This window comes from Symphalangus syndactylus, chromosome 5 (genome assembly GCF_028878055.3).
Source record: "Symphalangus syndactylus isolate Jambi chromosome 5, NHGRI_mSymSyn1-v2.1_pri, whole genome shotgun sequence".
In the NCBI taxonomy this organism is placed as follows: domain Eukaryota; kingdom Metazoa; phylum Chordata; class Mammalia; order Primates; family Hylobatidae; genus Symphalangus; species Symphalangus syndactylus.
The window spans coordinates 151,698,971-151,716,916 of NC_072427.2; the positions used below are offsets into that span (position 1 = coordinate 151,698,971).

A 17,946-nucleotide genomic window follows, 5' to 3' on the forward strand; every position below is an offset into this window, starting at 1 on the left:
TTTAGAGCAGGAGAGTCAGAAAGTGGCTGTGTGGGCGTAGAGGGGAGGAAAGGACAAGTCAGGCCACCAGGGCTCTGGGTGCAGGCCTACTGCTGCCTCACCCTAGAATGCTCTCACCTCTCCCTTGGCAGCCCTGTGTTCAAATGCTCAGCGCAGGACGAGCCAGATGACCTCTTGATTCCACGACTTCCTGGCATGAGAAAACTGATCTGCCCTGTGCGAGCCCAGTCAGCCCATTCTCACCAACTGGAGGATCCTGTGCACAGAGCGGGCATTCAGTAAATAGTTGTGGCATGAGTGAATGGACCCAATTGGGACCCCAGCACCCTGATAAGCCACAGAAGGCCTCTGGCCACAGAGTCTGCCACCAAGTTCAGCCAAGGGCAGCATGGAGGTAGGAGCAGGGGAGGACGAGGCCTCTCCATTTGAGGAAGAGGCTGGAGGGTGTTTTCTGTGCTCTTCACAGGCCAGGGTGGAGGGCCCAGTGGCCCTTCCTCAGGCTAGAGAGAGCTGCTTACCCCGTTTCAACTGGGACTTTCTCTTCTCTACCTGCCTCCTCCCCACCCCCTCCTGATTGACACCAATGCTTGCTCTGACAAGATTTAAAAATAGATATTAAGACAAGGAAATTTAATTTTTAATGCTGTGGAGAGGAAGTGAACACAGACCTGGCATTCCCTCACAGCCACATTCCAGGAGTCTCGGGGTATCTGCCAGGCCCCACACCTGTCCCCCTTTCCCCCAGCAGAGGCAGGCCAGACCCACCCTTAAGATCTACTTGTTGCTGCCCTCTAGGAAGACAGCCTGAACCCCTCACACCTGCGCACTCTGGGGGGGCCCTAAGTGCCTCTTGCTGCCCAGGTTACCCTGTGTCTCCTCTGCCTGGAGAGGCCAGGTGAGGCCAGGTCTGAACCCGAGCTCCCTGCTGGGACCCTTGAGCCCACTCACTACTCCTGTTTTCAGACAGAAGGCACCCCACAGACTCCTTATGACACTCCAGGCCACCCAACACTGACCATGCACAGACCCCAGCCAGAGCCCACAGAGGCACTCGTGACATGGCCGAGCCAGCACTAAGCATGTGCCACCAATGCAGCTGGAGAGCCTGACCACGCTGCCTGCACCCTAAGGCAGCCAGCGTCTGCGAGGGCCCTGACCTCACTTACTGGAGTTTAATCAGGGCCCCATCAGCACTCCGCCCGGGACCACCCTGCGCCAACCTTTCCCTTGTTCCAGCAGGCTGGCTGAACACGGCCTCCTCAGCTAATTAGCCTTCATTAAGGGAGTGATCCACAAGGAATAGGCTTTCCAATGGGCCAGAATGTCACTGCTCTGCCAGCCATAATTTAAAGTGATGGGACAGCTCTGCTGGCAAGCATGAAAAGTGACCATTATCCTAAGTAGCAATTATGCCAGCAGCCCCAGCCCCGCCCCCCACATCAGACAGGAACTTGATTTGGGTTGGGAAGAGCTAGGCGGGATCAGGACTTGCTGCCCCATGAAGGGTACACATGACCCCAGCATTCAGAGGTCCCTTTTCCAGCCCACCCCTATACTCTCTTCTCTACTCACAGTTTGAAGCTCTGAGCCTCCTTAGCCCTCTTGGGAGGGGCTTAGAATCATTTAATCTCTACTATCAGTATTCTACCAGATGGCCCTGGGAGGACCCAGAGAAGGGGCTGACTGAGGAAAATGCCCAGATGGTTTTCACTGCTAGGAGAAATCCCTTAGGGTGAGTGTGCTTACTGGGGAACAGGATCCTCAGTATGGGGAAACTTTTGTCCCAATTCAAGCCTCCTATTTCCTATCCACCTAGAAGCCAGCATTGTCTTTAGCCCTGAGAGTCAGGGCATGGGATGCAGAAGACAAAGAGGAGATGGGACTCAGTCAGGAGTGACCACTGACTCCCTCTCCTCTACCCTCACCTTGCTGCCCTCCTGGAGGCCCCAAATTCCCACAGTGCACTGGGCTACCAACATGGCTAGCACTGTGTGGTTGAAGTCGCAGTGTCAGGAGCAGACCTGGACCCCCACAAGCAGGCAGGCACCCAGCAGCCAGTAAGGCACCTGCCCTTTTCTTAGTAAGGAGGAGGACCATGGGCTGTGTGGCTCTGCCTCCCAGCATACCCCCAGTGACGTCACCCAGCCCTCACCAATACTAGTACCCTAGAAGCTCCACCCAGTGGTGAGGAACCCATGCACGCCTGTGAAGGGCTGCAGTGTGTGACAGCTGCACCTCTCTTCCACATGGGAATCCTCCCAAGCGCTCAGAGGCATGGGGCGCGGCGGGGTGGGGGGTGGCAGCAGCAGTGAGTTTGGAGAAATACCGGGTAGGCTCCGGGATCTGTGGGAACAGCTCTATCTATTGATCGCAGGCCTCAGGTTCAACTCTAATCCTTCAGAAAAACCTCCTTTTTGGATCTGAGCCACAAGACTACAACAAGTTAAGGCTACAAAATTCCTAACAATTGCACCTGTTCCCAGAGGGCTGGGCTTGACCCAGCCTGCATGCTCCCCCTGCCCCCCTGCATAAGACAGCAACAGAGGCCTCCCAGGGACCCTGACTCATCAACACCCCACCTGCCTTTGAGGTTTTCCCTTCCCGTTCTGCTCTTTGCTCTGCTCCTTCCCCAGTATCAGGCCAAGCACCAGCCTGCAGGACGCCTTCATTTGAGTGGAGCACAGTGACCCACCGCCCCCAAATCCTGGCCGACACCCTGCTGCACCTGCTCCTCCACCTCCTGAAAAACACAATGGCAAACACTCTTACACACAAGCATGAACTTCTCTTCTGCTAAATTCCCCATCTTACCTAAGGTCTATCTCTTATTTCATCATCTCATTTGCTACTAGCATACAAGAAGTGGGTCCTGGAGATTCAATTATTCCCTGCTTACAGCATGTCATGGGAATTCTGAAAATATTAAGTAATCAGAAAAGTCACAATTCAGGAGAGAACAACTCCTTGCCTGGTAAAGAGAGTGTAATCAGTACCTTCTAATTAGGAAGAGACAGCAAGTTCTCTCGCTATCAACCATAACGAAAAAATATTTCACCAACTAGCTCATTAACCTCTGCCAAGCTTTTAAGGGAAGATGGGAAGAATTGCTTGTCATCCCATAGCTATGGCGCTAGGAGAGGCTTTATCAGAGGCAAGTGTGAGATCTAACTTCTCTTCTCCATCAAGTGGAACTCAGGAACCACTACCACATGACAACATGTGTGGATTTACAGCTCTGGCCCTCCATGCATTCATTCACAAACATATAATGAGGGCCTACAATGTGCAGGGTACAGATCACTGTACTAGCCAGTGAGGAGGTCGCCAAACCACGTTGGGCCCATCCTGGAGAAGAAAGGCACCGCAGGCAGTTATACCAACTCCGGCCAGCAGGTGGCAGGGTGGGGGTGGGGAGGAGTGAGCGCAGCTGAGTGGGGTTACAGGCCCCACGGTCTTCCTAATAAGGCTTAATATAGGCAGGGTGGGGCAAAACAAAAAGGTATGTTGAGACTACAAGAAAGGACGGAGAAGGCAGCTGTGAACAATGAAAAGGACAGCATTTGTGTGAATCCACAGGCACCAGGGAAGCACACACCAGTACTTGGCTGACAGATGCTGGCAGATGGGTCACAGGACCAGGAGGCACTGGCCCACAAGGCAGCCAGAGACACTCCAGTGGTGCTCGCCACCAGAAAAAGAATGAGACTATCTGCCCCAGCTTCCATAAAACTCTAGGCAGGCACATGACAGGTCACATCCTAATAGGGTGGCTGGAGGGCCCAACCCATGGTAACAACGAGGGGAATCCAACTCAAGTCACCTTAAACCGGTCTCCTTGGAAAAGCAGCCCACACCCCAGGCAGGGAGGGGGGCTTCTCTCCCCAAGAGAGAAGATGAGGATGCCTGCCCCCCACCCCAGATGGCATGTAAGTAGTGAGGTGAGGGCAAGCAGGGAGACCATCACGACAGCCCCTGTTGGACTGGAAAGGAAGCCCAGTCCTTCAGGGACCAAGTGATTTGCCCAAGGTCACACAAGAAGCTAATGCAGAACCAAGACTAGAGCCCAGTCTTCTTCCTGCGCTTGTCCTTCTATGGGAAAAGTCACCCCCTCCACACACACCCCCACCCTAAAAAGTGTTTCAGCTAATGTAGATCACTCCACACAAAAGCCGAATGCCTCTTCAGCACACCTGCTTCTTCCCAACTTCACTCTGAATGACTTTCTCCTGCCCCCAGTGCTCCACCTGGACCACGGGCAGCGGGCAGCTGACAGCCTCTAGCGGGCAGGACAGACTTTGGGACAGAGCCAAACATCTGTGCTACGTCGGGGCTTGGGTGAAGAAAGGCAGAGACAGCAACTGGGATGAACGAACGATTCGAGATGAATTTAAGAAGTTTTCAAATGTTCCTAACCAGTATTTCTTATGCACGTGCACATATGGACGCACAGCCTCCAGAGTCACACAGAGGACAGAGAGCAATTCCCAGCTGCCCTACCCATTCATACCTTCTGTAGAAAAGTGCCTCTCATCAAGGACAGGGGAACCCTGCTTGTCTCCCTTTGTCCCTTCCGGCCACTGGGGCTCCCAAAATCTGGAAGCACGTGGCGGGCCAGCTCCATGCCCGGTCCACTGCAATCCCTCAAAAGCAGCAGCCAGCCACCCGATGGCAGCATGCCCCTACACCCCTCCTTTCCCACCCAGGACCCAACCCGGGAGCATATCTGAGGACTAGCAAGCAGGTCCGTCGGCTTGAGCCAGGGGCTCCTCCTCTTTTTCCTACGATTCACCGAAAGGAGTGGGAAGATGTGGCCTCTACACCCCACCCCCCTCCAACCCATTCCCATAAAATGCTGCAGATTGTATTCTCGTGCATTCAGGAGGAATACAAGAAGAAACTCAGAAACACATCCTCACCTGTGCCTAATCTCCAACTCAGGCTCACAGCTGTTAAAAATTCTGACCCCACAGCCATTACTGCAGGCTGCCCAGTCGGAGGCACTTCCAGCCTGGGTTTTCTTATAGGGGAAGGAGGTGGTGCCAAACTTTGCCAGCCTCCTAGGAGTAGAGCAAGTCTCTCCTGAACACAGGCAAGCTGGAGCCCCCATTCAGCCACCAAAGAGAGGGAGAAAGGAAAGACAAAGGTGCATGAAAGCGGGGCGGGGGCAATTTTTTTAAAAAAGCACACTTACCACTGTGCAGAGAGCAGAGCAATGCAGCACCGAAGAGGGAATGGGTATTCACGCTATGATAAGCCAAGAGGAGGGGAAGAGGGCAAAGGGAGAGAGAAACGGAAGGACTTACCCAGAATATCAAATTGAAGAGGAACATCATGTACTTCAAGCAGCAGAGGCAACCCCTGGCCATGTTGCACTTCTTAAATTCTAGGAGGAACACAAAGGACAGGTCCAGGTAAAACACCACGTACTTGCTGCCTTTGGGTGCATTGTACTTGTCGGTCTTAACGCCGGCCTCGGCGCGGCTCTGGCCCCGGGAGCCCGCGGTGCCGTAGAAGGCGCCGGCCGTGAAGCCGCGGCCGAACGGGCGGCCGGAGGTGGACGGCTTGGCAAAGTCCGAGTCCTTGCTGTCCAAAGATGGACTCCGGTGGATCGAAGAATCCTCGCTACTCGACTTCTCCATGCTCGCGGCGTTCCCGGGGGGCGCGAGGAGCGGGGGGCATCGCTCCCAGAATGGGACGGAGGGGGCGCCCAAGTCGGGCGCGGGCTGCGGGCGGGCCGGCGGAGCCTTGCACGCCCCCTCTCTGCACCGGGGCGCACTCGCGGCCGAACCCCGCGCCCAGGGGCTGCTGCCTCTTGGACGGCGCCCCGCTTCTAGCCGGCGGGCCCGGGAGGGCTCTGCGGCGCGGCGCGGCTCTCTGCGCGCTCGCGAACGATCCCCGGGAACCGGCTCGCCCGCGTAACTCAGCGTCTTTGGGGAGGCTGCAATTTGATTGCTCTTTCCAGGGCGTCAGCTCGCCTCTGGCCGCACTGGCAGCTCCACACGAGGTAGAAGGGCACTGGGATCCAGGCTCCCTGGGCACACCTCTCCCAGCCCAGCCCAGCCCCAGCGCTGAGCCCCACCACTTGGCCGGCGCTCCGCCTCCTCTCGTTCCGTGACTTTGCGGAGCTGCCGCCGGCCCTGGGCTGCCCCGGCGCGCGGCGGACAGTGCCGAGGGATCCGCCGCAGCTGCAACCGCTGGGCTTTCCCTGCGAAATCCCGGCCCCGACTCGCGACTCTGAAATCGCCTGGAGCCCCCTCCCCGGGCCCTCGGCCCCGCCCCCTGCTTTGCATTCGACCAATGGGCGCGAGGCCTTCCCGGCCCCGCTGGGGAGCCACCCCCTCCCCAATGACACACTATCTTTAATGGGATTAGCGTTCTGCTGTGTGCCTAAACAAGTGCGCCGCGAGCCCTCGCTAAAATGTCAAGGGCTCTGCAGCTGAGGGGTGAACCAGAACCTTCAACGGAAAGCGCTGGTCTCTTTTACCCGAGCGAGGGGGCGGCGAAAGGAGGGGTATGGCTGGAGGTACCCAAGGCCCAAGCAAGCCAGAAGAAAGGTGTGGGGAGAAGGACTGGAGGGGGATAGAAGCGGGGCCGCTGTCGAGCTGGTCGCCGCCCCCTATGCACTTGGGGGCCTGTCCGGCCAGGGCACGCGGTCTCCCGGATAGACCTACACACACTCTCTCACACACAGCCCCCCCCCCCCCAATGCCTTTGCACACGTGGGTCTGGCTAGGGCGCACAGGGAGAAGGGACTGCAGGGAGGCGCGAGGTATCGGAAAGCGCTGGGGACCTCCGCGGGGTGCGCGCCGCCCTCCCCGCCCCCTCGGCGCGCACGCACGGGCGCGCACACAAGCGGCTCCGCCAGGCTCCTGCAGCTGCGCGAACCCTTGCCCCGCGTTCTCGGTTGGGACGCTGCGGCGGCTGGAACCCCGGGCAGGCTGACAGGGACAGGTGGACGAAGCGGGGTCCTACCTTGCCTTTCCTCACCCCGCCTGTGCCAAGAGTGATGTAGGGGTGCCCTTGGCCACTGTCTGGGTGCTCTCCCGTGAGGTCAGAGAAACGAGCTTTTGCTCGGGGCTTGGAAACATCCTACCGTAAAACAGTGCAACTGGGCAGCCTCCCTTGGGCTGGTGCAGAAGTCTGCATTGCCGACCGGGACACCACACTTTGCAAATGATGAGGATTAGAAGACTTGCGGGTGGGGAGCCCACCTCTCTTTTCTGCTACCCTTCCAGTCGCTCAGGAAGAGAGTACTGAGAGCACCCGAGGGCAGGAGCCACATTTTACCAGGTTCTGTAACCCCACCCCCTACCACAGGGCTTGGCCTCTGGGAGGCGCTCAATAGGGATGGCTGGATGGAAGAATTCATGTCCTACCTGGGGCTGTGGGTGTGAAAAGTCCTCCCTGGATCCCAGCAGGTATTCATGTCACACTAGAACTGTGTGCTAAACCCTGGGCCAGGCTCTTGAAGAAAGAGATATGACAAGTGGGGCTCCCTGCCCTTCAGGCAGCCACAATCCAGTTAGGGAGACAGGAGGGCATTAATCACCAAGGCAGCACAAATGGGCAGACACAGAACTACCACAACAGGCATGGCCATGGTGGGAGGGGGACATTAATTCCAGCCAGAGGGACTTCCAGACCCTCATCACAGAGCTGTTGTGGTGACCTGTGCTGCTGCTGGTGACCTTTGCTGGTAAGCCTGCAGCCTCACTGGCTCCCTGGCAGGCTCGCCTCCTAGAGGTGAGAGCTCTCCCATTCTGAGTGCAGCTCCCTTACTTTAAAGGAAACTGCAGTGGTTTTACCATCCTGAGCCCCTTCCCGACTCAGATGGGGACCCCAACAGTAAAACCTAGTGTGTATTACAGCCACCAGCAGCTACTCTCTCTGGGTTCGGCACAGCAGTCCCACCGATGCTGTCTGCAGATGAAGGGGCAGATGTCTAGCCGCCACCTGATGTAGCACCAGGGCTGCCTGACTGGAATGGCTAATGCCTTTTGTCCTCTGCAGCCTCACCTGGCCGCTCCTGAGGGGCCCACGGCTGCCACTTCATTCTCACAACATTACTTCTTTGATGCAGGGATAGATCACTTACCAGCCGGACCAAGAGTCAGGAGACCTGTTTTTCACTTTGAGCTCTTTTTAGCTGTGTGATCAAGGGCAAGGCAGTTTGCTTTTCTGAGCTCCCGTTTCCTCTTCTTTAACATGGGGATTAAAAGAGCCTACCCCCTAGAGGTGTTACAAGCATCAGGTCAGCTGGTGGATGTGAGGAGGGTCTGAGGACATGAGGCTGAACAAATTGGAGGGGCCGATCCTGTCAGTCTCAGGTGAGGGCCTGGTGTCACGGAGGGCCCTCGCAGGTGGCCCCCTCTACTTCCTAACCCTTTTTCATCTCTTCTCCCCAGCTCACACCTTGTCCAGGCAGAATAGTTTCCTCATTGTCCCTGGATCTTTCCATCTTCGTTTCTGATTATAAATGATTTCGTGCCACTAGCCACTTCCTCAGAAGTCTGAGGGCCTTGGGGTTGGGGTGGTCCCCAGCAGGTAGGGGGAAACAACAGGCAGGTAAGAGAGGAAGTGGAGGCTGCAATGCAACAGTTCTGCCTCCTCTGGTCACACTTGTCAAAGGGCACTGAAGTCACACCTGTCAGTCCCTGAGCAAAGCTGCAGTGAAGTCCCATCAGGGCACCCAGCTTAGTCATCAGAATGGTAAGAGCAACTTTGACGTATAAGTCTTTATATACCCCAGGGACCAAGCTTCCCACAGTGTAACTCAGTCAATCTTCATGACAACCCTACAAGATAGCTATACCCTATTATCCCCATTTTACAGAAAAGAAAACTGATTTCACAGCCCATGCTCCACACTCTCTTGGACTCTACAACAGTTTCTGCCCTTGAGAATCTTCCAGGCTAACAGATTCTTAAAGCACAACGGGGAACCTGAAATACCATGTCCTGATGTGAGGTCATTAGATGAGAGGACCCTGAGTAAGGGGCAGTGCTCCTGGACTGCTAAGGAGAAAGGTGAGTCATCACCCAGATGGCCTTGAGTTACCTGACGCAGGCTGGAAGAAGGAAGCTGGTGTGGGGAGACGCCGCGTAATCTAGTCCTATCTTAGGAGGAAGGTGGTAGAGCAGTCTCAGGAAGGCAGCTCTAGGAACACGTCCCTCCTCCTCCCTCTCTCACCATGAGCACACCATCCATTGGTGCTGGCTTGTTCAAGATAGGAAGACATGGAACAAGGACCCACGGAAGGCACAAAGCTGAGTGAGACAAGGCGTGGGCCTCAAGGAGCTCAGGATGGAGCTGAAGCGACCCACCTTCGACCCCCACTCACGACTACAGCTAGAGAAGCCCAAAGCAGAGTGATGCACAGAGCACAGACCGTGGCAGGATGGGCACCGAGCTGTCCCTTGGCCTCCAGTTGCAGAAGGGCTCTCTGAAGTGGGTGGCCACCCTAGAAAGGCGTGCGTGTGGTACCTTCGGGAGGCAGGGAGGGGACAGGCCTGACTGAAGCAAGAGAAGGTGCTTAGAGGTCAAAGCGAGCTACCCTGTGAAGCCTTGCATGGCACATGAAAAGTCTGGGCTGCATCCTGCAGTGTCCCAAGCAGTGGGGCCCATGATTAACCGGTGCCCTAGGAAGCTGGGCCTGGCACTGGCATCGGGGTGGAGGAGAGGTGAGAGATGAAAAGACCAGTGGCTGTGGCTGCCTCACTTCCTTAGACTGGGGGTACAGACTGAACAATCAGATAGAAATGGTGCTGTGAGACACCATCCCTCTGGCAGCTCCCGATCCTTCTCAGCTTGCCACCAGGCGAGCTGGCAGGTGCAGGCTGCCCTTCAGGGGCTCTCTGAGCGTGTGAACAAGGCAGCCTGACTTCACTTTCCTTTTATTTATTTTTTTTAACAAAAAAAGTGAAGCAAGTACAGCATTCTCAGAGGGGAAGAAGAGAAGTGAATACATGAAATCAACATGCCACACCTCTGCTGGCTGGCAACTGGGGAGATGTGGGCTTTGGAGTAAATGCCAACCTCTCTCTGCCTCTCTGAATTCCTCAGGCTGGCAGCATGAGACAGGGCTCAGTCTTTGGTCTCTCCCTCACCCACACACAATCAGAACCAATGGGCCAGCCCACAGCGCCTTTCTGACCCATGCTGAATATTCCCACATTTGATACAAGGTACAGCTTGTGAGGCACCCTGTGCCTTTAAGTCTCAAACAAGGCAGCCTCCCACAAAGCCAGAGTTCAGGTTAGACACAAAGTGACGGCTGCCACCCAAAAGAGCATGTGAGACGGGCACCATTTTAGAAGGGAGAGCTACTCACCTCCCCCCAGTTTTTAAACTCCAAATTTGGGATCTTCTTCCACTGTACAGTACAGAAAATGCTTTCGTTGCTGAGCAAACCATTTAGCAACCGTGCCAAAAGAGAACGATGGAGAGGTCCCTAGCAGGGGGCCCACATGGTTGGGGGGAGGCTACAGGGCAGGGGCTAGGAGATTGGGTGTTACCATACTTGGCCATGATTCAGGAAGGATGGTAACAATGATGGTGAAAGGGTTGGGGTAGAAAAGAAGGAATGGTACTGTTACTTGTTTTTAATCTGTTTGCTTTTTTAAGTTTCTGAGACCAGTAAAGAAAAGAAAGGGCAGGCATGGTTGCTCACACATGTAATCCCAACACTTGGGGAGGCCAAGGCAGGTGAATCGCTTGAGCCCAGGAATTCGAGATGAACCGAGGGAACGTAGTGAGACCCTATCTCTACAAAAAATACAAAAATTAGCCGGGTGTGGCGGCGGCACCTGTAGTCCCAGCTACTCAGGAGGCTGAGGCGAGAGGACCACTTGAGCCCGGGAGGTCGAGGCTGCAGTGAGCCATGATTGTGCCACCACACTTTGCTTGGGTGACAGAGTGAGACCCTATCTCAAAAAAGAAAATTAAAGAAAAGAAAAAAACAAGCAGGGTTTGGCTTTGGTGGGAAAGTTCACAGACAGAGGGACACAAAGGGTGGCCAGGGTACCTCCCTCTCTGGAAAAAGGTCTGCTCCTCCCTCCTTCTTGGCCCTTTGTTCAGATTGCAACTACAGTTCGCCCACCTGCCTCTGCTCTGCTCACTGAGCTTCTCTAAGAAGGCAGAGGCTGTGTCTGGGTCATTTTACCCCACCCCCCCAGTGCCTGTCAGTGACCACCCCACAGCAGGTACTCAGGAAGTGCTGGAGGACAGAGGGGAAAGGCAGACCAGCGTGCCTAAATCTGGAGCTGTCCTCAAGGACAGCCTGACAGCCCTGAGTTCGTTAACTAAAGGATAGAACCCAAGCCGGAAATCTATGGAATTCTTCCTGGAAAGCAGGCTGTCCAAGGGCGTCTGAACCTGACGAGCTGAAACACCCAGCTACAGATAAGAGTGCAAGTGCCACGCGGTCAACTGTTTCACTCACAGCCATATCCCCAGCCGCGGCACAGCCTGGAATGGATGGATGGATGGACAGACAGGACAGATAAACGTATGGAGGAAGAGGTGGGAAAGATCTGAGGTCGAAAAAAAGAGAAGACTGAGACAGGAGCAAGTCAGGGAACAGGGCAGCCCCTCGACCTCTGCCCAGTCGGAGTGGGCTGGGGCTCTTGGAGGGGCTCCACGGAGCACAGCCAGGAGCACTGCTGCCCCAGCTCCAAGTCTCCAGTGAACTCTTACACATTCCCTAGTGTTGCGTGTCACCTCTCAAAGCAAAGCTGCCCCCCGGGCTACGGTCAGCCCTCGTCAGAGGCCACTCCTGGCTACCAGAAAACACGGCCGTGCAGAGACCCTTGGCTGTGTGCACTCCACCCACGACAGGTGGGCACACTGCTCAGAGCATGTACTGGGGCCTTCGGAAAGCTCAGTTAGCTCAGCTCTGAGGAAACATGGGCACAGCTATAAACCAGCTACAGCAATCCTGCCCCAGCCAGGAGTACTGAAAATGTGGCTTCTGGACCGTAAGGAGCCAGGCGGGTGGTGCGGATTGTCTCAAAGCCAACGTCACTCCCATTGTCCCCAAAATCGGCTCACACCACATGCCCTGGTGACTGTGGGTCAGCCGGGCTCAGATGCCTTCAATGACCCCTGTCCATACCACTATCCAACTCAACCACGGAGATTTTATTTACTCTAGTAAAATAACAAAGGGCGAACACTCTGGGCCTTGGGACTAGATGAATCTGTGTCCAAATCCCATCTGGAGTCAGTTACCCCACTGCTGGATGGCCTAGAATGACCACTTAACTGCTCCATATCTCAGTTTCTTCAGCTAGAAAATGGGAATAATATGCACCTTCCCCAGCACTGTGTAAAAAAAATAAGGAGTAAAGGTTCCGAGGGAACATGGAAACACAGAAGCTGTTTAATGGATGGAGGCACTATTGTCATTCCCAATGATACTTACTATAGTCGGCAGGGGCCCAGCTCCTGTCTAGCTACAGTGTAGCTGAACAGAGAAAGAAACATCCTCAATACCTAATGTTGTGTGGCTGAAATTCTAAGGGAAATGCTGCTGCCCTCCCCCTCCCCCTCAGGGAGGCCCTCAGCTCTGAGCTGTCTTCGCTTCTGCCCAACTTTCCTGTATTTGACCATCTCCTCCGTTCCAGGGCCATCTGCATGCTGGTGACCCCTAAATGCACACCTGGACCTGACTTGTCTCCTGAGCCCCAAGCACAGGTCCCCAACTCCTGCTTGTCATCCCCCTGGCTGTCTCCCAGACAGCTCCAGGAGGGACTGACCTTGCCCCAGATGTGCTCCCTGGCACTATCCGCTCCCTCTCAACAAATGGCTTAAGTTCTCACCCCACTGCTTATGCCAGAAGCCTTAGCTCCCAGTTGTCACTTGCTCCCACCTCGAAGCAAACACAAGTCCAAGCCACAGAGCCTCCCAGCATCTGGCATCCGCCCCGGCCCCGCCCTTGTCCAGCCCTGCTTCATGGCTCGCCTGGGGTCCTGCGGCAGCCCCCGCAGCCCTCCATTCCCTCCTGCGCCCATCCATTCACCAAGAGCAGCCAATGCGATCTTCCCACTCATGTGCCTCTCCACTGTAACCTCATCAGTGGCTTCCCATCTTACTTGGGTTACAATTGTGTGTGTGCGTGTGTGTTTCCTAGTCTACTTTTCTAGTACAGTCCAAATCCTTACAGCAACCCTGAAGGGCCGGCCTGACTGACCCCTGCCTTCCTCTCCAGCCCCCGTCCAACATTCTCTGCTCACCCATGATTGCCACAGCCGTGAACTCTCAGTGCTCTGCCCTCCTCAGAGCCTCCGCCCATGCTGTTCCCTCTGCCTGGATGCTCTTCCTGGGCTCACTGCCTGGCCCCACTGTACTCACCCCTGAGCTCTTGTGAATTATTGAAGAAGGTCTATTCTGGTTTTCTGGCTGCCCCCCACTGTCAAAATTAAAGCCCTCTTTCTTTTCAATACATCTCCTCATAGCACCATTTGCCCGTTTTTTTCTCATAGCAGTCACCATCATTGGAAAGTCCATGTTTGTTAGGGTGACAATTTTACTGTCTGATTCTTCTACTAGACCATGAACCCCAGAGAGGCAGAGACTGCCTGTGTCTCTCTCACTGCTTTACACCCAGTACCCAGTACTATTCCTGACCTACAGTAGGGGCCCAATCAATACCTGATGAACACATGCAGAGGAGCTCAAGGGAGGGCAGGCACAGGGCAGGGAGGGCAGGCACAGGGCAGGCAGGGCCGGCAGGGAGGGCTTCCGGGGCTTTCCAGGTGTCTGATCACCTCGTGCCACCTAAGAAACAAAGCCTGAGGACACTGATGACCTGGGTGGCCTCTAGTTGCTCAACCTCTGGTTCCTCAACTACCAAACGAGCAGGCTGGACTAGTTGTTTCTCTAAGGTTCCTTGGAGCCCTGAAATCCACACCCTATGAAATGGGACTGGATGGGCAGGGGGGAAGGGGAAGAGCACCCTGGCAGGGGAGCAGCTGGGCAGAGCCAGGGCACAGCAGAGGGCCCAGGACATTTGGGAGGCACCCACACGCTCCACTGGAATGAAGCTTTGCAGAAAGGGAGCCTGAAAGGAGGGTGGGCCAGAGCACAGATGACCCTGGATGCCAGTTTAAAATCTGCACAGGCGCTTGCCCATCCCACTCCTCTCAGCAACTCCATCTCCTATACCTTTCTTGGCCTACACTCCCACCAAAATGAACCCATATCAAATTCCCCCTCATCCCCTGGCCTTTGCACTGGATGCTCCCTCCTCCTGAAACCCCCTTTCCCCCACACCCCAAATAGCTAACATCCACAATCCAGTTGGCATCAGGGTGCTGTCACCTCCTCCAGGAAGCCTCCTTGGTATACCAATAACACACAGTTAATCCCGCCATGATGCCACCTGTTCCCTGACCTTCGCCCACCCCCAAATTGTGAGCTCCTTGAATGCAAGGACTGTGTCCCTCCTCTTTGTCTTCCAAGCACTTGGCATTTGTCTAGCACACTGGTGCTCTGAAGTCACTGCTGAATGCATGAGTAGCAACAGGAAGAACCTTTGTGTGCACCTTAAGGTGAGAGCAGCTCTTTAGAAAAATCAGCCTTTGCTTGGAGCAGGGGAAGCTTTACAAAAAGAGTCAGAATGGCCACTCCTGCAGGACCGTCATCTCCTCTTAGAGAAGGTTTACCAGGTAAGAGGAGGCAGCAGAGAGTGGGCCCTAGAAGAATGGGGCTGATAGTCTGCCTGGACAAAGAGCCACCCACTCTGGGCTCTCAGGCCCTGTTTTCCAGGAAAGTTCCACAGCAGCCCATCTTTCATCCTAAGGCCAATCAGCATCCCTGTCAGATCCTCAAAAGGGCCTGGAGTACGAGGCACCATGCTGGACAGACAGATGTACCTGCCCATACACATATGCACACACTGAGCCCGCTGCTCCTGGAAAACAGGAGAAAGAAAACATTTGTTATTAGTATTTATCAAGGAAGGCAGGTGGCTGCGGGCAGGATGAGATAAGGCAGACCGCCGGGCACAGGGAAGTGTGATGAAGGCTGCGACTTATTGCCATGCACCAGTGGAAATGTACTGACCCAGCAAATCCAATATTCCTAAAACCACTCCACGGAGGGTGCTGACTTGCCAGCTGGGACGGCGCTCTGTAACCTCACATCCAGCCTGACTGTGCAGCTGGGACCCTTCTGCTGATTTCAGGAGCTGCTGCCTGCTGCCTCCCTCGACCCACTCTCCCTCTATGGGGCTGGGACTGGAGCCAATGTGGAAGAAGGCAGTGTGTGAGCAGCACTCGGGGGTGCTCTAACGTGAAGAAGATGGAGAAGAACCAGCGCCCCAGATTCCACACTGCTCTGCAGCCCTCAGGGGAGGGAGCCTGTGCATGTTCCACTCTCGCTGATAGAGTGAGAGGTGTCTGGATGGGTGGCAGGGACAGACTTGGGCATCCCTAACGGCTGTCTTATGGCTCGAAGGTCCACAGTGCGTTAAGTCACTTGTGGTCTCTGAACTTCCATCGGCCGCTCTGTAAAGTAAGACAGGAGCACTGGCTGTCGTCTCACTCCGTCTCTCTTCCCTCCTCCCCGTCAGGCTGGCCCACAGCTATGGGGCTGTCATTCAAGGTGCCTCCCACTGAAGGGGGCCTCCTAAAGGCATCCAGCCCATCCGAAACCTGGAGGCATGTTTTCTCATTTCAAGGTACCTGAGGTGAAAATGGTCACAACTCACACCCTCGAATCAGCCATCCAGGCTACCAAACCTCTTACAGCCCCAAAAGGTGCTCTCAAAGGCTCTTGGGTTGCTCCAGCCCAGGTCTGTTCGTGTTGTAACCCAGTCACACATGACTGGGCTGCCTCCTGTCTGCCAGTCTCCTGACCAGGCTCCCCGCACCCGCTCCCTCCTTAGTCACCCTGCCACATGCTGCCACTAGTACTGGCCCGAGGCAGAGCTCGGCACATGCCATCAGCTCAAAAACTTCCCCAGGGATTTAAACACAGATACTCAAGCTTGTCACTGGGGCCCTTCTACATGGTACTCTGTCAGCCTTCTTGCCCACAAATCCCAGAGCTGTGCCCTCTGCTTCCAGCAACACCAGCCCCTCAAGGTGCAGCCCACCCCTGTGCCTGCATGCACCTGCCCTCCACCTCCAAAGCCTCCCCCATCCTGCTCGGCCTTGAGGAGATATTTCAAGGTTCACCTCAAATGCCACATCCTCCACGAAAGATCCCCCAAAATGAAGAGGCACTCTTCTTGTTCTAGTCGTGTCTTTTGGACACTGATTGTACTCTGCATTGCATCACAGTTATTTGCATAAATGCTTTTTCTTTGTACAAGACTAGAAGCTCCAAGCGGGGACAGCTCACCCGTGCTCCTCTTGCGGCAGCCAGCGCAGCTCCATAAACGGTGCACACTTAGGAAACTAAAGGGAAACTGAGTCCCTCCCACAATGCACAGAGCCCCCGAGCCTCACCCCCACCTTCACCACACATACTCACCTCAGCGCACGTATCAGACGCCCTCTAACACTGCCCTCAGCCTATCTGGGAGGTATTCACCTTGATAGATCACCACCATGTGTCCTCTCTGGAGGCCCTCTCTGGAGTCACCCACCAGATCCAGCCATCTACAGAAACCACCGGGGGGCTCACATGTCCAGCCTGGAGCTCTGAGAATGTGGCTGGGCTCTGTGAGGCCCAATGTGTCCGGGTGGCTGCATGTCACTCATCCCCCAAGCTCCGGTCCCCAAGAGGCGCTTCCACATCCCAGCCAGGCCAGGCGCCAGGGCACACCTGCTCTTCCCCTCCCCCACACTGCTGCCAGAGGAAATGCCAGCCCAAAGCCACGGCCAGCCGGACACAGCAGGGACACACCCTGGGCACTGATGCTGCCCCCTCCCTTCCTCTGCCACGCAGACCTGGGTCTGACTAGCACCCTGGTGCAGCCCCCATCCCTCCATGCATGCACATTCCCCCGCTGCTCTGTCTGCTTCCTGCAGAGACGAGCACAACTGCAAGCACAGTAGTACTGCAGGAGCCTGGCAGGGCACAGAGCAGGCCACCTCAGTGCTGTGGAACCCAGGGAGTCACTGACAGCTCCCTGAGTGCAGGACACCTGTGTTTGAATGAATGAATGAATGAATGAATGAATGTGAGCATGCTTCTGTTTCCTCATCAGTATAACGGGGTTCAGTGTGACCGTGAGGGACAGATGAGGCAGTGTCTGGGAAACGACTTTATCAAGTGGGAGGTACTTGTCTTTGGAACCTTTCACCCCCCACACACCACAGCCAGCCACCACACTTCACAGGAGCTCGATAAAAGCGAGACACCTATGCTGATGAATCAATCCCTGCAGAGTTCCCCAGCACCCATAGGTACACCACCCTGGGTTTGCCACTACAGATGTTCCCGAGGAGAATTAGCATTTATGGAGCAAACGCTCCATCTGCATCTGGGCAAAGAGCAATAAAATGAAAGGGTGGAACAGAAGTACCCCTGAGTATGTGCGGGAACTGGGGGTTCAGCCTGGGAGTGCCCTGAGGACCTGCCCAGGGAGAGTGTGGCCCAGCAGGAAGGCTTCTTGGAGAAGGGGTACGTGCTGGGCTTGCACGGCATCCAAACAGAATGAGGACAGAGGAGAGAGAGGCCTGCGTGCCTGAATACCACAAGCAAAGGCCTGTTCATGGTGACTCTTGCAGCTTTTTTGAGGGGCTCCCACACTAGTGTTCACATCTGATCTTCACCACACCCCTGCAAGATAAGCAGGGAAGTTGTCTCCGTTGGTAAAAGAGGGAACAAAGGGCCAAAGAGAGGACAGCACTCATCTAAGCAAGTAAGGAGAGCTGGGACTGGAACCTATGTCTCCTGACTTCCAAAGCAGTGATCTTTCCTTACACCAAGCGGCCTTACCTGTCCAGTGCTGGGCCCTGCTTTTATGGACGAAGCTAGCTGCTCGTGGACATACA

The 17,946-nt window shown here is 55.3% G+C and overlaps 1 protein-coding gene across 3 annotated transcripts in view; it reads right to left on the minus strand.

The window, feature by feature from the left end:
• The window catches only part of TSPAN9 (tetraspanin 9), a 206,199-nt gene that overhangs the window by 78,939 nt on the left and 109,314 nt on the right, over positions 1–17,946 (minus strand). For 2 of the 3 annotated variants that reach the window (XM_055281095.2, XM_055281096.2), the window contains one exon: positions 5,304–5,383. In XM_055281095.2, the coding sequence (XP_055137070.1) occupies positions 5,304–5,366 (63 nt within the window). In that variant the 5' untranslated portion in view covers positions 5,367–5,383. Of the gene's footprint in view, positions 1–5,303; positions 6,207–17,946 lie in introns of those variants that run through there. The other variant, XM_055281094.2, reaches the window with a different exon arrangement.